The 22577-nt window shown below is 46.7% G+C and overlaps 1 protein-coding gene across 1 annotated transcript in view; it reads left to right on the top strand.

Moving 5' to 3' along the window:
* LOC310683895 (uncharacterized protein C1orf159) overlaps positions 1-22366 on the top strand; it is a 32247-nt gene extending 9881 nt beyond the window's left edge. The window contains exons 2-9 of the mRNA XM_083454367.1: positions 5338-5428; positions 11020-11095; positions 13567-13671; positions 15100-15165; positions 16192-16326; positions 17624-17649; positions 18118-18145; positions 19679-22366. Coding sequence (XP_083310493.1) covers positions 5357-5428; positions 11020-11095; positions 13567-13671; positions 15100-15165; positions 16192-16326; positions 17624-17649; positions 18118-18145; positions 19679-19773 — 603 coding nt within the window. The 5' untranslated portion in view covers positions 5338-5356 and the 3' untranslated portion in view covers positions 19774-22366. The remainder of the gene's footprint in view (positions 1-5337; positions 5429-11019; positions 11096-13566; positions 13672-15099; positions 15166-16191; positions 16327-17623; positions 17650-18117; positions 18146-19678) is intronic.
* The last annotated feature ends 211 nt before the right edge of the window (positions 22367-22577 follow it).

Genomic DNA, 22577 nt, shown 5'->3' with positions numbered 1-22577 from the left:
AGCCCTTTGATCACTCTGGAAGTGTTCAATACGTTCTAAGGAGCCCTCTCATTGGATTTATCCAGTGTGATGCTGTGAAGTGAATCTTGAGGCCAAGCTGACATTGAGCAGTTCCAGTAGGCATGCTGGTCCCCCAGCAGTTAACACGTCCCTTAACAAAATATAGGCTCCAACAGAGTGAAAAACACAAAACAGTTCAGTCAAAGAGAGAGGCATATCGGTTCTTCTGCAAATGAAGATAAATCCAGTGTCCTGTCCTTGATAAAACAGCCTTGGGGCAGATATCCTAATTTTTAGTATAATAATTTGCAGCTATGAAAAGCTCCTCGTAAATGCATTGTCTGGTTGATAAGTGCCATTATGAGCATTGAGGCTGGGAAACGGAGGTTCCTAGCTCAAGCCAGTGAGTCTGATTGCTGATGGTGCATCGGTCATTCCAACAGCAGTTAGTTACATAGATTGCACATGCTGTGGCTTCGAGGGATTTTTTGTTGTACGTTGCTGAAGATAGATGCTTTTGGATGAGTGGTGAGCATGCTTGTTCAAACAATCCTCTTCAGGTTCTCTGCCGCAAATGAAGCAAGGGCCGGTGGCAGCTTGCGCAAAGTAACCACGATGATGATGGATGTGTTAGCAAATGTCTGTAAACAGAGCCGCTCTTCTCTTTGCCGATCTCTTCTTTTTTTAACATCTTGAGGAAACAATCTCCACATTTTTAGAGAAGCCGGAGTCACTTAAAGAAAAAGCAACAGTTATTTAATACACTTTGTCACTGGAAGTAGGTAGGTGGGCTGTGGTGTGTTTTGTTGGCTTGAACATTTCAATTGCAATGTATCGACCCATTTACCAGTTAAGATAGTAGCTGTTGTGAACAAACATTAATGGTAAAGGTAAAGGGACCCCTGACCATTAGGTCTAGTCACGGATGACTCTGGGGTTGCAGCGCTCATCTCGCTTTACTGGCCAATGGAGCCAGTAAAGTGTACAGCTTCCGGGTCATGTGGCCAGCATGAGTAAGCCACTTCTGCCGAACCAGAGCAGCGCATGGAAATGCCTTTTATCTTCCCGCCGGAGCGGTACCTATTTATCTACTTGCACTTTGATGTGCTTTAGAACTGCTAGGTTGGCAGAAGCAGGGACCAAGCAACAGGAGCTCACCCCATTGAGGGGATTTGAATCACTGACTTTCTGACCGGCAAGCCCTAGGCTCTGTGGTTTAACCCACAGCGCCACCCAGCTTCAAATACAGAGACTGCCTGTTGCTGTCACATCAGCCAATGTTGGCAAAGCACAGGAGCATCGGAGGCTACCTTAAAGCAAGTCAGACTATTTGGGCACCTAGCCCAGAATTACTCTGACTCTTTCTCTCTTGGATCTTGGGCAAAGAGGTCTCTCGCGTCGGCTGCCATCTGGCCAAATTTCTGGCATCTCCTGTAAAGAATGAATCTGGGACCTGAAAAACACATTCTTTTCTGATCCCATTTCAAGTTCAGTCCCTGTTATCTGTGGGTAGGGCTTGCAGTGTCTGAAACCCTGGAGATCCACTTCCAGTCTCTGTAGTAGACTAGTGGCTTAGCTCAGTATTGGGCAACTTTTAATGTTCCAAGTGTATTTAAAACTATTCAGAGCCATCACTTAAGTGGCTCACAGGACTTGGTAAGCCATCTGCGGAAGGCTTAATCTTATGTGTTGTTTGCAAGAGGGATCTCATGAACTCCCTGCTATCTTGCCGGGCCTCTTCATGCTCTTCTATCTTGCCCTTGTCTCAGCCCTTTCTTCAATGGCTCCCAGGGACCTGCTGGGCATTGTAAGGAAACAGTGGCCGCCAAGCAGCCAGTGGGATTCAGCAGCAGTATGGCACTCACCCAGCCAGTACCTCAGGATTTATTTATTAAATTTATACATTGATTTTTGGGCAAGAATTGGCTTACAACATTTAAAATCCAGCAGCCAGGTACAATAGGGAAATGTAAATAGGTGCGATCTCTCATTTCTGGTCCCTGATGGAACCTGGAACTTGTTAACTATCTCTTCCTTCCAGGGGAAGGGAACAGAATGTGCAATGGGCTCTGTCTGTTTCTGATAGTAAAGAGATCAACCCGCCAACTCCTTTTATCTGCAGGCGCTTCCGTCCCCCTGGCAATGAAACACTAGCGGAGCAACCATTGTTCACATTTTATAATGAAAACATTCCAAACTAGGTGCTTGGCCTGAATCTTTAGGCGGCCCTCTGACTTAAAAGGAATGTGATGAAATCGTCACGAAAGGTTGTCTCTGGGATGCACCATTTCTTTGAGTTTATAGATTTGGCTTAACCCCAGGCAGTTAGCTATATCAGGTAACAACAATTTCTTCCTTTCTTCTTTGTGAAAGGAACAAGTCTCCGAAGGGCCCCCAATCTAAACTTGTACATGTCTCCTTTAGACGCTCCAAATGTCAAAAGCATGAAAAGCGTTGGACTTTGATGGAGTACAAGCTTTGATATCTCTGTTTGGTTTAGGCACAAGAACAGTAGCTCTGCACGTCGTCTTTTTTCAGGTTTTCCCATCTCCCTCTTTTTAATATGCCTGTATCACCCCCTTGATGTGTCAGAGCTCCTAGAAGTGAGTAGGCAGGGCTGGTTACGAGGAAGATGATGGATGCAGAATGTTTACTCCTTCCTTGAGCTCAGCAAGCTAAATTTAGTGAAGTTTTTGAAGATGAAGGGAATGCTTCATCTTCTAAGGATGAAGACAGGGGCAGAAGAGGGGTGGAAGCATCCAATTATCACTTAAGAGAAGCATTTTTCCCTAATCTTGATTTATCAAAAACCCAATTTGTTCTGTTTAGATGGTGTGGCTTCCTTTTCAGATTTTCTTCCCTCTCCGCCTTCCTTTTGAATCTGGCCAAGATTGCTTTTATGTTACTGGGAGCTTCTCAGTTTGTGAATATAAAATTAGAACTTAATAACAGCCTCATAAATAGGTTCACACAAGTTATTAGCAAACAAAATTTTACTGGATGGCAATTCAGTTTATGTTACTCATGGCACAGGGTGGAAGGGAAAGAATCTTCTTCTTCTTCCTCTTCTTTTAAAAAAGCCTAACAACACAAGAAGAGGCTGCTGGATCAAGCCAATGGCTCAGCATCCTATTCTCACAGTAGCCAGTCAGATGCTTGTGGGAAAACCACAAGGAGGACCTGAGCACAAGAGCTCTCTTCTCTCTTGCCATTTCCAGCATTGGTATTAGAAGCATTACTGCCTTCAACCATGGAGGCAGAGCATAGCATTCATGACTTGTTGTCGCCACTGGCCTTCTCCCATGCACCAGAAAGAGGTCACACAGAGAATGGTGACTTCCATCCCTGAGCTGATACACTAGATCTTGATAGTGTCGTAGCGCTTTCCTGAAGTTTTTATTTCCTAGACTTTCGTTCATCATGGACCGAGCGAGTTTCAGCCGCTCAGCCTCCCCACTTCCTTGCCTTGGAGGTTGTCTGTGGGCTCTGCTGCCTAGCAGGCAGAGGTCAAATGTTGAATGAGGGCAGCAAATGCCACCTGAATAATCATGGCACCCTAGGGCTGCCATGTTTGTATCTCTTATACCAGACTTTAAAATGTGGCTTTGATTTTATTCCAATAATATTTTGTGGAGCAGCTTTGAGAGCCTTGGGGGAGCTATATAGTGGGATAGAAGCATTCCAAATAAAATCCATACTGGGGTTTTAAAATAACATTGAGCATCTTGCTGGTACAGTAAGGCTTCATTAATGGAATTTTATTTTATCTCGCCCATCTTTTAAGAAGCACCCAATAGCATAGTCTTCTCTCTCACAAGCACAGACACACACAATATTATCCTCACATACCCATTATTGCCTCCAAACAAGACTGTAAGGTCAGTTAAGCTAAGAAAGGGCAAAAGCAAAAGTTGACCTAGCCCTCCCAAACCACCTCTTCCGTCTCCCCTTAAGATGCAAAGCCTTTTTGAGTAGTTCAGAAAGAATAGGCATAGCTTACTACCTTGTAAATGCCACGTATTCATGTGCACTGTGCAAAGTACTTAATGTGGAACTTTCATTTGGGTTGTCTCTTTATCCTCTGTGTACCCTTGAGAAGTCAGGGTTCCCATGTTCCCCTGATTCAATATCTGCCCGTTGCATCTGAATGCCATTTTCTGGGAATCTTGGGTGGAGAGAGAGCTGTGGTGCTTGGGTCTGGCTTACGGGCTTGTTGTGGGCATCTGGTTGGCCACTGTGAGATCAGGATGATGAACTAGGTGGGCCTCTGGCCTAATCAAGAACCAAGCTCTGCTTCTGATAGATGAATTGCTGAGACTAAGCTGGGAGGTGAATGCATATAATTAGCAAAGTCTAGGGAAACGTTTCTCTCTTGCGTCCTTCAGAGCAATTAACATTTAATTGGTACTGCCTGTGAAAGCAAAGGCAGGGGATTCTCAGGCCTTGTAAACAGCCATTTGCCTGCTTCTTGGTGGCAGGTGGAAATTTGCCTCCTGGTCCTGACAACTAGGCTGGCAGGCGTCGGTGAACCAGAATATAGTTAGGAGGCCACCAACATGGCAGCATCCCAGTCGTCATATGCCTGTTTTTCATGCAAAAGCTCCCAGTTATCAGTCTCCAGCATCCCCTGCGGGTCAGAGCAAATAGGCCAGGGCTGGAAGGACAAAGCTGGACTCGGCATAAGGCAGCTTCTTGTGTTTCCAGGTGTGGCTGACTGAGCTCGCTAAAATCTGCTAAACTTCCATGTTGAGACTTGTGCACCAGCTCAGCAAGGCTGAGCAAAGCTGCTGCAGTTTGTAATCTGAAGTGCAAAGTTCTGTAAAGTCTTCAGGTCTGTCTCCTGGCTGGGAGGGAGGACAGGCTGAGTGTGTTGTGTGTGCTGTCTGAAAAGCCATTTGTGTTTTTGGTCATTCTCTCTCCCTGTCTCGTATTGATCCGGTATAGCTGAGTGCTGCACCCAGTTGCTTTCTGCTCCCAATGAGGTTTTTATCGGCGACAGTGCCAGGCAGTTGCTGTTCCCATCTGCAACCTCATTGATTCCGGGTGTGGAACAGGCTCTGCTTTGAGCCCAACTGATAAGGCTCCCAGTTTCTTAGCAACCACACATGTCTTGCATGAGCAGAAGCTTGTCCTACTGCAGTAGCAGTGACAATCCTGAATGTCTCCAAATTAGCACCATTTTTTAAAATGAAAAACAAGGTAAGGTGCCTGCTTTTCCCCCACCCACCCTCCTTGAAATCTTTGGTCCACGGTTCTTGTGTGAAGTGGGGATTATGGGAGCTCTTTGTACGTTCTCTGCAGCTGAACTATTTCTCTTTCTTTCTTTCTTTCTTTTAGACTCCCCTCCTTATTTAGTATGGCTGTGCCATGTGTTCTCCTCCTAACTGTTCTTGGGGTGGAAGTAAACAGCAAATCCTCTGACAGTTTGGTATGTATTTTGCAGTGAATTAAAAGCCTCTAAACAAGGCTAGTTCTATCCTTTGAGTCCTGTTGCCTATCCAGAATTTGAGAAACACGGTGACCTCTGCTAGTGTGTGAAAACAGTCAGGATCCAAGCATCCCCAGACATTCACCTCCAGATGATGGAGAAGTCGGGCATCATCCTGGCACCTGGGCATTGTCACTTGGTCACAAGTGGTCGATAGGCAGGTGCAAAATGCGCCCGGCAAATTTTGAACACCAGTCACAGCAAGCAACATCTTAGAGCCAGGGCGGGGATATCTGTGACATGCCAGTTTTTGATAGGCCACAGCCCTGTCCTTTGGCAGCGATCACTGGGACACACGGGGATTGGAGTCCAACATCTGGAGGGTCAGAGGTTTCCCACCTCTATATTAGAGTAGTCTCTCCTATGTGTAAGTGAAGGAGGAGCCCCTCTTTTAAGAATGCACCTCCCAGGCATGCACTTGTAAATATTGGATCTTGCGGGAGGATGCCAATTCTTTTTAACCAGGTTGGTATGAGCCATCAAAATATGGTTGAAAGTTGGTGAGCATTGCCTGGTAAGTTCCCAGAAGCCAGATGTGAGCTAAGCATGACATCTAGGGTAGGGGAAGCAGGGACTTGGTTTTGTGCATAGCCATCTGTTCACCTGTTCGCGGTGGTGGGTGGTGTCCATCGGGACGAGGAGGGTGTAAGGTAGGGAGCCCAACAGTGGGTGGAGCCAGAACCAATGACAGGTGCAAATGCAGCCAGTGGCAGGCAGAGCTACCTGATTCTGATTTTGACCCCATCCTTCCCCTCCCTGCTGAGTTCTACACGGGTCGCATCTGAGACTGAGGAGGATAAAGCTGACTGCCAGGGCCACCCCTGGACTGGCTGGTAGTAAGAAGGCAGGCAGGCAGAGGTTGTCTGAGGTTGGTGGGGCAGTGCCCCCCGCATTTGTCCTAATGGGCCAGCGTCTACCATCTCTCCTGCCCCATTACTGGTTAGAAACAGCATTAAACTATTCAACATATGTAGATCTCTGCAAATCGGCTGGCTCTGCATGCTTTATGCTAGGGGGAACTGACTCTCCAGATGTTGTTTGGCTGCAGCTCCTATAATCCCTGGCCTTGGGCCATACTAGCTGAGGCCGATGGCAGGTGTAGTCTAGCAACGTGGAGGGCAGCACGTTGACTACCACTGCTTTATACAGTTATTGCAGTCCAGATGTCCTTATATAATATAGGACAATATTTGCACACTCCTCATTTATAAACTGTGCAAAGTGGGGAATCTTTCTCCTCTGAAGCGGAGCAACCTAGCCCGCACATCTGTAAAAGTAATCCATATTATGCTTTCTGTGTGTGCTGTTCTGTGTCCTCCTCCCCTTCTGTCCTTCCACCAGATGGATGAAGCCTGCCCCAATCATTACAGGTTTGATTTACAAAGCCGATCAAGGCTGAGTGATACACTCTTTCCCCCATGTGTGCTTTTAATCTCCTTTACCTGTTTGTTTGCGGGTGACTCATCATATTCATCTTGATTTAGAGCCTCCAAGGAAGAGGAGGGTGGGTTACCTGTGCTGTACAGTAACAGAAGAATTCCCTGAGCTGCAAGCTGGTAGTCTAATTTTAGAAAAACCTGCCCTCTTTCACTGAAGAAAACCCCGTTCCCGGTAAGAGGATAGCCGTTCGTTGCAACGCCTCACGATCTCACCAGGTTGTTATCGAGTTGCTTCCAGATACAACTCAAAAAGGGTTCGATCTAACCTTTTCTGAAAGCCCTAAACTGTCTGGGTCCAGAATACCTCTTCCTCCCCCCAGACAAACCTGCCTGGCGTGTTAAGATCTTTTACAAATGCCTTTTTCTACCCGGCATCCCATTTCACCTCTGAAGGTCAGGGCTACCTGAGGTGGGGTCTTGGGAGAGGAACTGCAGCTGAGCAGTTCTTTCCTGCAAGAGATCTAAGGTTCGTAATCTGCCTTCGCCTATTTAAACCATGCTGGACTCATTGCTAAGCCAGGAGTGTTTTTCATTGAGGTTGTATTTGGGCCTTAAATTATTTTAAAATCTTGATCTAATTGTTGTAGTGGGGAGTGTGGTTTTTTTTAAAGTGGAGTTTAAATGTGCTAGATTATGAATAGGGACTACTTCCCAAGATCTGCTCTACCTTGAGTAAGAACCCAGAACAGATTGTTGTCTCCTCCAGATCAGGAGTTTGGAAGCTGAAGTCCTTGGGTTAAAATGCAGTGTTCTCTGTCTGGCCCTGGAGACCCTCCTCAAGCCACGCCTCCTTCTCAGGCCACGCCCTCTCTTAGGCCACACCCCTCGCTGGTTCTGATCTGTATCCTCCTCAAGTGCTTTTGTGTGGCTAGAATATGCCCTCGAACTGGGTGATCCCTCTTGCTTGCCTCTTGTTGACCGCTGGAGAGGTGTGGGTGTATATTGGGGGGGGGGGGTTGCCTACTCTACAAGTTTCTCATCCCTTGTTATGCCCATGTTTGCCCCTGGTGCCCACCCACCACTCGTATGCCCCCCTGCCCAAGGTTGCCATTTCACCCGTCTGAAGCAAGAGACATTTCAGATAGCAAATTTTTCATTTGTAATTTTTAACTGTGAAACAGGCTATAGTATTTCCGCAAAGCGGCTTAGTCCCCGCTTAAAATTCAACGCACAGTGCCAGTGGCAGGTGCTGTGTCTAAATGAAATTATTATTTATTTAGTCGGCAAATTTCATAGCCTGCTTTTCCGCAGTTGTTCTGGCGGCAGGTTACTGTTAAAGTGGGGTTGGGGAAGTACCAATAAAGTTGCAGCGATAGCAATAAAACATTGTCAAGGGAAAGAAGAAAACAAAGGGCTTGGCAATCGGGCAGCACCTTAGTCATAAAAAGGCTTGCCTGAAGAGACCTTGACGGCTCACTTGAAAGGGCCACGTCTCCCGAAGTTGTCTCGCCAAGCTCAGTGACAGGTTTCTTAGTAATTGGAGTCTCTCATGTCATTGGAAATTTCCTTGGCCCCAGCTCCATAAAGCTACTTTTTAAGAAGCATGCTAATTAATAATTAGCAAGGATCTTCAGCGGTAGAAGCGTCACTTTTCTTGAACCCTTTAAGGAACAGCTTTATGGAGAGATCTTAGGCCAGTTTCCTGTCAAATAGCAAAAAGGATACATATGGTTTATAGATACTGTCTGTCATGACTGTCTGGGCGCATCTCTGCATATTCCAGAAAGAAGCAGCTCCCTTGCCAACGTGTGTGTGAGTGTGCGTCCGTGCAAACATGCGCCCTCCTCCACAACCTCATCCCTTGTTTCAAAATGCCATGCATGTTGTTGACAAGAAATATACGGCATCCGCCTTCTCGTCACAGCATTTTTGCCTGAAGAAGAGCTGGCGTGTTGTTGCTTCCATCCCTATGCTGTCTTGGCACTTTTGCATGCACCCAATGAACATTGGAAAAGCATAATGTTCCACTCGTGCTCTGCTTGCGTGTTCTGAAAGTACGCTGAACCCCTTACTCCTGCTTCCTCTGGTTCTCCGCTTGTCTTCAGCTGCCATTTTGGATGGGCCGTTTCAGAGCGTGTGGACCCTACAGTGGTGCCCCGCAAGACGAATGCCTCGCAAGACGGAAAACCCGCTAGACGAAAGGGTTTTCCGTTTTGGAGGTGCTTCGCAAAACGAATTTGCTATGGGCTTGCTTCGCAAGACGAAAATGTCTTGCGAGTTCTGCGGGGTTTTTTCCCTCCCCCCCCCTTTTTCCCCAGCCCCAAGCCGCTTAACAGCTGATGCTAAGCCGCTTAACAGCTGATCTAAGCCGCTTATCAGCTGATCCACTAAGCCGCTAATAGCCTTTTAGCAGCTACTGTAATCCTCTAATCCCTTAATAGCCGCTAATAGCGCTAATCCGCTAATGGGCTTGCTTCGCAAGACAAAAAAAACTGCAAGACGAAGAGACTCGCGGAACGAATTCTTTTCGTCTTGTGAGGCACCACTGTATTTCTATAGCATGGTTAGCCAGTCAGACCCAGTGGCCCAAGCTGGGAGTTTGTGACACTCTGGCACAGGGTTAGGGTTATGCATAGGAAGCTGCTTTCTACCGAGTCAGATCATTGGACCATCAATCTCAGTACTGCCTGCACTGACTGGCAGCCACTCTCTGCGGTTTCAGGCAGGGAGTCATTCCCAGCCCTACCTAGAGATGCCAGGGATTGAACCCCAGGTCTTCTGCATGCAAAACAGATACTCTACCAATGAATACTACCTTCCCCTGCTCCCCACTTGGCAAACATAGAAGAGGGGTGAAAAATGGTCAGTTGGGTTCTGCTGGTAGATCTCTGGATAATTTGCAGTAGGCCAGCAAAGGTTTTCTGTCTCCCAATTGGTCTAACAATTGGCACAACAAAAGGGGCTTTTCCTTCTCTCCCGCCCCCTTGCCCCCTGCTGAAATGAATAAACCTGGGGACAGGATTACAAAGGAAAGGGTGGGTTTGTAGCAGGAAAAGGTGTGGTGTGTGTACACAGCCTGGATCAGCAACACCTGCAGACCCACAACTTCCTCTGGTGAAGGTGAACAGGACTTGAAAGCAAGGCACGCCCATCCTTGAGCATCCACAGATTCTCCTCCCCAGTTAGCTGTGACTGCATACAGGAGGAACTGCTTGGTCTTTCCCTGAAAAAGATTCCCACCTTTTCTTCATGTGCATAAATGGTTGAGCATTGTCCTGTTGGGCTGTGTATGTGATAAAGGGGAGCCATACCGGGGTGAAGGCGTCTTCTTCTGTTTGTCCCCGTGTCAGTTTCAGTTTATTAGTTAATTTTTGATCCAAAACACCCACCCACCTCACTCACACACGAAAACAAAGATCACCACAGCCAATCACAAGCAAACAATCACACCCTAGGCCAACCCCAACCTCTCTCACCACCAAAGGAACACAAGTGAACAACACAAACAACGCTGACCCCAAACTCTACATACATTAAACATAATAGAAACACCGCCACCCGACCCCACCCCCTTCCATTTTCCCTCTCTCCACCCCCTCTTTTCTTTTTTCTTTTCTTCTCCCCCTAATGCCTCAACAAATGAAATGGATTTGTAAAAATGTTACATGGAAAAACAACAACGAGGCATTACACTTAACTTCTGTAAAACAAGAAAACCCTTAATAAAAATTTAAAAAATAAATAAAAAATAAATGGTTGAGCAAATCTGTGTTGTGAGAACCTGACTGGGGGGGGGGTGTCTTCATTCCAGATGTGAAGATCCACCCTATGAGAATGAATCGTTCTTGTTTTCTTTCTTTCATCCTACTACTGAATGTTTTTAAAGGCACCCCTTTGGGGAAAGGTTAAGCTGTGTACACTTTGCAAGGAATACTAGCCTGTAAGCTTTTTTCCTCCACACACAGTTGTTACTCAACCCCCCCCCAAAAAAAAATCCATGTTGTTCATGCTTGTGTGTGGGTTGTGAGACTCCCCTCTACTTATTAGGCAATGTCATGAAACTGGAGTTCAGCTGAGTTTGCTCTCTTGGTGTAAAAGTGGATGGAAATTTTTACATGAACTGAGAATCTTTATTTTCCTCTCCCACTCTAGGAATCAGAGTTAGAATGTTGTATGGATGCAATGGAGACCAATACCACCTGTCTAGCCGAGAACCAGTGCAGTCCAGGTAAGTTATTGGTGGTTGTTACGCACTAATCCAGTGGTTCCCAAACTCCTTTCCCTACAGGCCACTTGAAAATGTCTTGCTGAACCGCTTAATGATTTCTCTTCCCACTTTAGCCATTGTATGGATTTTAATTGCACTTTTAAGCAGCTGCTTTTATTTATTTTTCTATATTGTATTCCTCAGGAATATATAAGAATATATGTAAGAAATAAAAGAATCAATAAAAAGGAGGATTTGTGGTTCTTCTTCCTACACTTTTATCCCCACAGCCCTGTGAGGTAGACTAAGCTGAATGATGGGGATTGGCCCAACGTCAACCTAGGTCTTAAACCAGAGTCTCCCCAGCCTTAATTGGATAACTTTCGCCCTGTGGTGATGTATGTTAGGGCATCAGGAGACTGCCCCCATACAAAGCTGCAGTAAAGACCCGCATATTTAGTTGCAAGCCTCTTCTATCTAGCCTTGCAGACTCTTTTTCTAGGGTTGGGGAAAGCAGAGTATAGACTGATCCTTTAGGTGCTTGTCTGGCTTAATTATATTAATTCTACATCACAGCAATTATGTCCACATGCTTCTGCGCAACCAACCCTGCGTACAGACACTTGCCACAGCCCAGAAATACAATTTTCCAAAGAATGAGCTGATAATTTTTGCCGAGCGTAGCCTTGCATCTTGGGCACGGTAGGGGAAGTAAGTGGCCTAGGGGCTTCCAGTCAAACGACCAAAGAACGTGTCAGAAAATTCTGGTTGAGAAATCAGTGGCCCCTTTTAAAACTAAAAAGTTAATAAATTGCTGGCTCCCCCCTGTCTTGGGTTACATTAATGTTGCAACATAACCTTTGAGGTTTTGTTGTTGAGAGTGATGTATCGAGGAGGGGAGCTGATGAACAGTTGCCAATAAATTCCAGATTTCGGTTTTTCATATATTTCAAAAGGTTAATCGATCACAATCTTCAGTGCCACTAAAAGAGCTTTGTTGTCATTTTCTCCTTCCTTTTTTTATATTACTGTCAGATAGCTTTGGCCTCCCAGTAGGTCTGTTTTTATGTTTAGATTAAATGTCAGATGTAATTTATCACCAAGGGTATCTAATGTGCCGCTTCCAGCTGAGGGAAGCGGAACAGCCGTGTTTGTTTCCCAATCAGTGCCTCGCTCATCATGTGCTTTATGGAATAATTGATCCCCATCGTTGGCTGCGGAGGGCTGGCCTGGTGAGGCTACTAGGCAGCCGGTTTGGGCTCCTGAGATCAAAACAGCAGCTCTCCACGGTTGATGCACTCCAGCCATTTGTCCAGAAAGGTTGAATGGGGGGGAAATAGCTTTGCCCTCTTCCGTGTTGCATTGCAGAGTGCCACGTTAAAGTAAGGACAGAGCCCCCTGAGGAGCTTACAAGTTATGGGCATAAGAACTGCCCTGTAGGATTAAATCAAAGACCCCCCAGACCAGTGCTTTGCCTACATTAGGGCAGCTAGATGCCTCTGTGAAGATCACAAGCAGCAGATAAAGGCAGTAAACCTTCCCTGTTTCTTCCTTGCTAACAAGGGATGAATGCTTGGGATGGGTGGAGTCGCTCTAGAACAGGCATGTCCAAAGTCCATTTCGGGGGTCTAATCCGGCCCTCCAGTTGATTTTACTTTAGGGTAAAATTGTAAAAAAAGTTCAACAACTTCAATCCCCATGCATCAGCTCTCGTGCATGTTCACTTGATCAAATGTGGCCCTCTTTGAAAAAAGTTTGGGCACCCCTGCTCTCGAACTTGGAACTCTCTCCTTTTTACCCAGCACCCATTCTGACCTGGGGCTTACAGGGCAATAATAGCACACAAATCCATCGGGTTCTGGAAGCTCATGGGGGCAAGTCTTCAGCCACGTTCCAAGGATGCATGCGGTTGTTACGTTCCCAAGGAGTGTGGTGGACTCACGTGTTTCTCAAAACGGAAGGGGCTTGCCTTCTCCACCCTGCTTTTGCTGCCTGCCTCATCGGCAGTGAAGGCGGAGACATTAGGGGGATTGGCATTGCCCCACCAACCTCAGCCAAACCCCACCTGCCCACCCTCTTTTTTACAACCGGTGAGGGACGGATTCTGTCCGTGCTTGGCTCTGCTGACATCCCTGCTTTCTGCGCAATGGGCAGCAGTAACCACAGCTAACTGCTGTGCTTTCAAGCTGTTTGCAGGGAAAGAACGGTGAAAATTCGAAAACATTGCAGGGTGCGCCTAAACCTCTCTCCATCCCCTGGGCCGGGGCCCCCTTGCTCACGAAACTATTTGAATTCTGTCACTCAGACCTCATGCAAGTGTCCCAGGCCCTATGCAAGGAGCTGTGAGGAAATGGGCCTTTGGGGCAGTCAGACGAATGAAGCGGGTTTCATCCGATGCTTGTTTCTGCATGAAAGGTACTTCTGAGGCTTCTTCCTTTTTCACTCTTCTCATTCTGCCTTCATCCTTTTGTTCCCCACCCCCTCGCATGCAGGCTGCTACAGGCGGTGGAATGAAGATGGCAGCAGCAGCTGCATCAAATGTGATAACGAAACTGTCGCCGCCACGCCGGCGTACAACCTGACCGACTGCCGAAACAGTAAGCCATCTGTGTGGTGTGTTCTTCCCCGATTTGAGCCCTTATAGGAAAGGCCTTCATAGGGGCTTCTTTCTGTGCTTCCCTTAGTTTAGACTTCTAAGTTTGGAGAAAAGGTGCAGAACAGGTGACACAGCAGAGGTGTGTGAAGTCATGTGCCGCGTGCAGAAAGTGGATAGGAAGACTTTCCCTCCCTCTCCCGTAACACGAGAACCTGGGGCATCCAGTGAAGCTTGGGAGATTCGGGACAGGCAAAAGAAAACACTTCTTCACACAGCACATGGTTAAACTGTGGAACTCCCTCCCACTGGAGGCAGTGATGGCTGCCAACTTGGATGGCTTTAAAAGAGGATTGGACAGATCAATGGAGGATAAGGCTTATCACTGCGACGGCTGTGTTCTACCTCCACAGTCACAGGCGGTATTCCTCTGAAGACGGTTTGCTGGGATTTGCAAGAGTGGAGAGAGCTGTTTCACTCAGGCCCTGCCTACAGGCTTCCCAGTGGTTTGCCGCTGTGAGAATAGGATGCTGGATCCTGATAGGCCTTTAGGTTGATCCAGCTCCAAGGCTCTTCTTGAATTCTTTCTCAAGCATCCTGTTGATGCCCTTATTCTCTAGATTGCTTCCTCCCAACCGTCCAACAGAGGTCACTACAGAGCACTTTTAGGCTTACTTTCCTGAGATACAGTTGTTCAAAGTTGTAATCATTCTTCTACTAGCCACGCTGCATATTTCCTATAGTCCCATCTGTGCACATGGTGCATTACAAAGAGCAGGTGTAACGGATGCTTGGGAGTCTCTTACTCTGAGTAGGCCCATTGAAATTAGTGAAATGACCATGAGCTGGGAAGCCTCTCAAGTTTATATCCTATCTTATCCCTAGACGGCCTTAAAACAGACAAAGCTTAGCTTTCACCCTCTTTTTCCCCACTTCACTTTAGCCGCAGGGGGAAATTACTGGCTGCTTTACACTGGGAGACAATGGGAGGTGCTCCCAAATGTTCCAAAGTGACATAGAGAGAGAATTGCAAAAGTAAGACTGTGCTATGAATACCAAATCAACACTAGCAATGGGGGGGGGGGATGTGTTTAGTAAATAGCAGTCGAGTGGCTCCTTAGTAGAGCATCACCTGCTTTGCATGTCGGAGGTCCCAGGTTCAGTCCCTGAATTATCCAAATATGGTTGGATATCTTGGAGAGTGGCTGTCAGTCAGTGTAGACAATACTGAGTTGGATGGGCCAATGGTTTAAGACAGCTTCCTTTGTATCTTTCAAGGAGGAGAGTCTCAGCCTGTTGCTTTATACGTAAGCACAAAACCTAAAGCAGACTAAAGGGCGGTGTGTGTGTAATAGGTAGACCACTTCTGACTTGAACCTAATGTGAATTAGGTAACACTTTTTGCTCCTCTCCCCCACTGGTTCCCTTGTAGATGGTGGCAGAGGAATGAATTCCCAGATGAATCTAACTACCGTAACCCCAGTTACTCTGGGTGTAGGTGAGTAATTCTTGGAAGTGGGCTGTGTATAATGAAGGGGGCTGGATCAGAAAGGGCTGCTGACACCCCAGTGTTTGTTCAGGTAGCTATGGCCTTGAACCATCCGCAAGGCTACTTCCATTTTGCCCCACACCTTCGCACCATCTGAGCCAGATCAGTGGCCTCAATTGCTCTGTTTGTGAATTCTCCCTTATGTTAATACTTCTGTTGCTTTAAAGCACTCATACCCACCTCCCATCACACCTTGGGGAGATTTTCTCCCAGTTTGCTTCTGGAAAAGGAAATGGGATATAGCACCCTTAAATAGACAAATTTGGAAATGAACAAACCTCCAGAGTCCAGACTGCATCCATCATCTCTGACAGTTCTTTTTTTTTTTTTTTAACCATTAATGATGAAATTGCTCCTCTTCTAACAAAAGTATGTGTCCTGCTGTTGGAAACCAGTTGCTGCCACCCCCTCAAAAAAAACAACAACAACCCTGAAGATTGTGTCTGACACATAATTTCATTGTGTGTATTTGTGGATTTTACCTGGTTTTATAATTTCATTATGACTTTTTAAAGTCTGCTTTAATTGCTTATTTTTATTGAATACATTGTGCCGTTTTATGGGAAATGGCTTATTTATGTGTGTGTTTGCTTTTGTTTGATGGAGTGGCATATACCGTATTTTTCGCTCTATAAGATGCACCAGACCACAAGACTCACCTAGTTTTGGGAGAAGGAAAACAAGAAAAAAAATATTCTGAATCTCAGAAGCCAGAACAGCAAGAGGGATCACTGCGCAGTGAAAGCAGCAATCCCTCTTGCTGTTCTGGCTTCTGGAATAGCTGCGCAGCCTGCATTCGCTCCATAAGACGCACACACATTTCCCCTTACTTTTTAGGAGGGAAAAAGTGGGTCTTATAGAGCAAAAAATACGGTACATTTTTTCTGAATAAATAGTGACAGTTGCGGGGACCCAGTTTTGCCTGTGACAATGCTAGGAGGCCTGTTCAGCCTCTCTCCTGTCTCTCCCTCACAGGGGGCCCAGAAGTAGCCGCTTCTCTTATCTTTGGGACGTTCGTCATCAGCCTCTTCCTCATACTGTGCGTTGCTTCGTTCTTCTACCTCAAACGTGCCAACAAACTTCCAAATCTCTTCTACAGAAGGAACAAAGGTATGCTGCTTCTGTCGCTTCCATCTTTAGCCAATTTTTTTTTTAGGTGGCTTTGGATCCAGATCAACGTGTTGGCACATCCCATCTTTCTTCCCTCATGGAACTCAGGATGGCTTATGTGGGTCACCCAGGAGGTCTCCCACCTAGGCATTGACCAGACCCAGGCCTGGTTAACTCTCAGCAGGATGCACCACCGTGTGTCCTCAATCCATGCCCTAGGATAAGTCTTTCCCCAACCTAGTATCCTCCAGATGGAGTTGAAGTGCAGCTTCCATCATCCCTGGCCATTGCCCATCCTGCCCGAGACCGATGGAAGTTGCATTTCAGTACACTTCAGTACACCAAAGGAGGCATTGGCTTTCAAGCTAGACTGTTCCACTGCCAAGCAGTTCTTAGTGTTGAGGCATTTAGCTGAAGTCTACTTCCTTGCAAACTCCCACCCATCACTTCTAGCTCTGCCATCTGCAACAAGAGAGAGCAAGTTTTGTACCAGTGAATTCCATGAGTTACCATATTTTTCACTCTATAGGACGCACCTTGTTTTAGAGGGGGAGAACAAGAAAAAAAATTCTCCCCCTCTCTGCGCAGCACCCCTTCAGCGAAGCAGCAGGTGCTGCGCAGAGAGGGGCACTGAAGGGGTGCTGCGCAGAGAGGGGGAGATTTTTTTTTCTTGTTCTCCCCCTCTAAAACAAGGTGCGTTCAGTGCGTTCAAGGTGCGTTCAGTCGCCTTCAGTGAAGGCAACCCGAAGCCTCCGGAGCACGGCCGGAGCTCCCGCTGATCTCTGGAGGCTTCAGGCAGCTACCTTGGAAGCCTAGAGAGCGAGAGGGGTCGGTGCGAGAGCAAGAGGGAGTTCCCACCGCACTCCGGAGGCTTCAGGTTCCTTTTGACCTGCTCTTTGGGGCTGGAGGTGCCTTTCCCCAAAGAGCAGGTCGGGGAGCAGCGGAAAGGCTGCACACAGCCTTTCCATTGCTCCCCGCGCTTGTGGGGCTGGCGAGGGAAGCCCGGGTTCCCCATCCCCAGGGACCACACAGTTGCTCCATAAGACGCACAGACATTTCCCCTTAGATTTTAAGAGGGGAAAATTGCGTCTTATGGAGTGAAAAATACGGTTAATACACAGAAGCAACAGTTCCTTGTTCCAGTCTTTGGGGATTTGAGCTGACCAGAACTACTTCCAGGTCATTTTGAAACAAGCATCCAGCATAGGACAGCTTTGTGTGTACAATTCCTGCAACTGACATTGGACCAATTAGATCACTAATGCTACTACTCTCTCTTTTAACCCTTCCTCTTTAGGGTCTGTTGTACAGTCTGCTGAATCAGTAAGTAAAACTCCAGCCTTTATAATTAATCTTTCTTAACAGGAGTAGCAATAAGTCTGGGTTTCCAGACTCAGGCTTCAGGCTCCATAAAAGCTCTGTTTAGGAGCACCGAAACTAACAACAGTTGATCGCTTCTGTTGAAACCATTCCCACTTCATCTGTTTTGCGGTGGTGGGTTACTGCTTCAGTCTGATGACTGAATTGTAGCAGAACTGTGTTTCAGGTTTCAAAACCTCTCAAATTTGTGCTTGGTGTGGGGCAGTTCCAAGAATGCAGTTTCACTGGAATTGGGGGAAGTTAATGCAGCTCTGGGGAGGACTGTACCACCTTAGAGGTGTGCACATATATGTGTGTAGAATCGGCTCTCAGATACACTGGAAAGTTTGGAGGAAGTCATATGAAACTTAGAAGAAAGTTCACTACCCCGAAACTTCTGAGATACCCTAATCTTCATTCTTATCTTTTCAGGCATCAATGTTATCTCCACCGTCCTCAGGTAATGATTCCACACCTCACCCCATGCCTTTGGTTTCTGCTAAAAGTCCCTTTTGACAAGTGGCGGCAAAGAAAAGGAAAACTGAGAGCCCTTGCCTAGAAACTTTATTTTTAAAGAGATATACGGCCTCCCCCTTTTAGAATGCCATTTTTGTTTGCATCTTGATTTGTGGAGAGTTCCTTACAATAATCGCCTAAAAACCAAAACCTTTCTCGATGGCACCTTGCGGCATTAACACTGCTAATCAGGCCCCTCTCCAGTCATAAATGCAAAGCTTATATTGCCTCGTGAAAAGGTTCTTTCCCCCCGCTTTAATAGCATATTTGGTACTTAAGGGGGGTGTGCTTTAAAAGTAGATGGATTTCAGGCAGCGAGGGGTTTTATGGGCGCTTGAGAGAGAATTACTGAGCTGGTCTGGGCTTCTCGCAGCTCAGACTGTCTCCCGGGTTCCCAAGTGGCTCATTCTTAGTCTCGGTGGATTGAAACGTGTCGTACAGCTCAGAATAGATGACAGATGGAACACAAAAAATATAGGGGGTGGTTTGAGTTCTTCCCACCCCGCCCACCCATGATTTCTTTTCTTCTGCAAAATAATTATAAAAAGCATTTGATGCTCGAAACCATTCTTATTCCCTAGAAGTGCATGTAGTCTAATTGGGATATATTTCTTCTTTAAAGCTTGTTCGTACAAGAAGCCCTTGCGCATAATGATTTTTCTAAAACAAAAAAGTGCATGTATTTTATTTTTCCATTTATATCCCACCTTTTTTCCTAAGCTGCTCACAGTGTGGCATACGTGGTTCTCCCTCTCTTCCAGTTTATCCTTACAGGTTAGGCTGAGAGACAGTGACTATTTTGTGGCAGTTTTGAACTGGGGAGTTGACCCCTAGTCCGACACTCTTAACTGTTATACCACCCTGGCTTTCTATTTTTTTGGGGGGGCTCTTAATCCAGAAATCCCTTCTCTGCCCCCTACCTTTTATATTTTGGGTCAGCGATTTCTTGTGATGCAGTAATCACAAAATCAAAAAAAGGTATAAATGAGTCAGATATTTGGCAATGGAAACCAATTGTCTTTTCAGTGCCTGCTTGAAGGGCTACTTCATCCAAGAAATGCTTTTTGGAGAGATCTTTCCCAGTCTGCCTCTGTATTGGAATTTGGTTTTCAGATGTGTTAATTGTTTTTATCGAGAGTGACAGTCAGTGTAGACCCTACTGAGCCAGATGGACAAATTTGACTCGACACCGTACACTTCCTATGTTCCTAGCAAGCACAGCCAGATATGGATGATGGAAGTTGTAGTCTTTCACCTTCTGGTGGGCCACGGGTTCTCCCACCTCTGTTCTAGGAAAACCCGATGCTGATCTTAAATAACTTCCAGCCACAAGCAAAGTGACCTAGTTCTCCCCCTCTCAAAAATCAAGAAAAAATTGGGGCGCAAGGAAGCAACATCTAAAGCTAATCCCTCCCCCAATTTCCTATCTTAAGCAGTTAAGTTAATAGCGTCTCCTTTTCACTTCCCTTTCCTGTAGTCCGCAAACCCCGCTACGTCAGGAGAGAGAGGTCACTGATGACATCCGGTACCAGCTCAACTATTTCTGCAGAGACCAGAGTCAGCAATGTGTAGCAGCCAGTCTTTGGAGCCCTGAGGGATTGTAAATACTGGCGTGGGCGGCACGGTGCCCATGCACCCGGTTGCTAGCAAAAGTGCCAGGAAAACAGCTGAGAAAGTGGCCGGCTGGGAAGAGGGAAAAGATGCCAGCAGCTTTGCATCCAACGGGCTTGTGCCAATGAAGCATGGAACGAAGACTCACGATCAGAGGAGTTCCGGAGAGGGGAGCCAGTTCAGTTAACTGCTCTCAGGCAGGCTGCCAATTCTGTTTTCTTTCCTGGATCGTAGCGAAAGACTCTCCGCTCCCCTTTTGGGACGCTGCGTGCTCACTGCACGGCCGCTCCAGCTCCACCATCGTCTCTCTGACTGTCAGGATTTGGTTGGCAGCCTGGCTCCTGCACTGCTGGGCCATTTCTTTTTGAGGAGGTGAACTGGCTTGCGGTGGCCGCTGCTCAGTGTGAAACACAAAAGTGCCATGTTTTTTTAATGCCGGTGGGAAGCGTTTGGCATCTCGTAATGCAAAATTTTGCAGCATGCCTTCAGGTTCTGAGATGCGAGCTGGGCTGCTAGCCAGGGACTGCTCTTCCAGCGCACCATGCAAGTCGCTTGCTCTCTCTCTTTTTAAACAAGTGGGTTTTGAACGAGGCCTTAAGCTTATTGCAGTGTTGTCATCGCCAAGCCGCTGAAAGATTTTATTTACTTCTCCCTCTTCCTCTTTATTTCATGATGGTGGGCAGTAGAATTTCCTTTCAGGTTTATCCACTGAGCACACCCACCTCTAGGAGGCTCTGCTGGTTTTTTGATGTGTGTGCTTGACAGCGCACAGAGGCAAGGGTGGCCAAACCATTGTGAGCAAGAAGCACACTCAGTGGCCTCTCATCTCCAAATGTTTGGAACAAGAGAGGTGGGAATTTGCAAATGCTGCAATAGTTGATCCATTCGTTTTGTATTTTTGCACTCTGTTTTCCTACTCCTCAAGCTCTGCATCCATCCTGGGGAACCTGCAGGTCTCCAGACCGCTAGACTACAGTTCCCATCGTCTCTGATGGTTGATTGTGAGTCCTAGGGCTGGCGAGGGCTGGGAACATCCAGCAGCATCTGAAAGGCCACAGGTTCCCCACCCCGGCTTTCTGTATCCTTTATATCAGCAGTAGTGAAGTTAGTGCTCTCCAGCTTTGATGGCACTACCACCCCCATCATTTCTGGCTCTTGGCCGTCCTGCTGGGACTGATGGGGGCTGTAGTTAAGCAACATCTGGAGGGCACCGGAATGGCTTCCCTTGTTTTAGATGATGCCTGGTACCTTTTACAGTACCGTTCAGTGGTAGAGACGCAGTGTCAACTGTGCATCCATGTTTCTTGTCTCCCTAAGAGCCAGAAAACCTGCTCCCCACCTCTGGCGTAGATTTCACAACGCAGGTGCATTTTTTGACCCTCACAGACTAAAGGGTCCTTCCTGCCTGTCCAAGGAGGATACAGGATGGGGTCAGGATAAGTGCAGAAATGTCTCACGGTGGGGGCACTTTAATCTCTTTGGGTTGTATCCTACTCAGAGTAGACCCAGTGAAATTAATCTGAGCCTTGCTCCTTCATATCAGTGGGCCCACTCTGAGTAGGACACCATTGGATGCAACCCTCTCATTTATTTAAGGAACTAAGATGTAGCTTTGAAATGGTCCTTCCTAAGCTGGGGGCATCCTCATTTTCTTCCGTTTATGCGTTTCTAAACAATGCTTTTGAGCCTCGTCAGGATGGGGGGGGGCATCCCCACACCTCCCCGAGTTTTTAGATTGCTACAAATCAAATGTAGACCCACCCAAGGAAGTATCTCTGACTTGGTCCCCACAGAAGACTCTGCAGTCCACAACCTTCCTCCAAAGGCAACTTCTTTATTTCTGTATGGGGAGTCCTCAACCTTCACTTGCTTATATTTATGTATTTTATTTAAATGCAGGTACCATTTCTTGAGATCAAAATCCTGAGGGGGTTTTGTATATTAGCTCCTCTTCTTCTCCCCATCCTTTTACAATCTCTCAGATTCCCCGCAAGTGAAAACACAACTGGGAAGAGACCAGCGGAGATTCCAAACTTCTTTTTTCCCCCTGGGTGGACATATTACTATGCAATGATGCCATGCAAGGGAACAGCCTCCCCTTGCTCGGATGCAATCTCCCTTTTTGTAAAGTCAGTACGCTCCCCTTCCTTGTGCATTTAGGTTGGTGGTGCTGCCCTTTCACCCCAGGCACAGTTCTTTCTGCTAGGCTGCCTGATGCCCTGCCTTGACCCCAAAGCACATGCCTCTACTTTCCAATAGATGGTTGAAGTCACTCTGATTGTGTGTGTGTGTGTGTGTGTGTGTGTGTGTGTGTGTGATCACACGGTTCAATGCAGGGAAATCTGTTCTTACTTGCCAGTGTAGTTGTGGGGGGGGGGGGGGTTGTATCTCCTGCTGTGCCATTCTAGTGGAAAAGAGGCAAGTGTGGGCTGCTTTATTATTATTTTTTTACTCCCACTGTTGTGTCAAATGCAAACTTGTCTTTGTGTACATCTCTCCCCACTCCCTTACTTTTCCCTTTCACTGGCTTTAATAAAAGCACACAAAGTCCTGAGTTCAGCGTATTAATTTTTTCAAGCTGGCTGGTTTGGGCACTTGCCCCTAGTTTTGGAAACGAGGTGCTAGGAGTTCTCCCTCTTCAGGTCAGAGGTGGGCATCGTGGGGACAAATTACCATTCCTATGGCAAATGGGGATTCGATTTTCTGACGTCTCTGTCAAGCTTATGCATGCAGATCTGTCTTCATTCCCATCTTGCTCCTTGATC

The sequence above is a fragment of the Podarcis tiliguerta genome, assembly GCF_965153285.1.
Source record: "Podarcis tiliguerta genome assembly, chromosome: 8".
NCBI lineage: Eukaryota > Metazoa > Chordata > Lepidosauria > Squamata > Lacertidae > Podarcis > Podarcis tiliguerta.
Note: the sequence above shows the minus strand (reverse complement) of the source record. Positions and strands in the feature narration are given on the sequence as shown.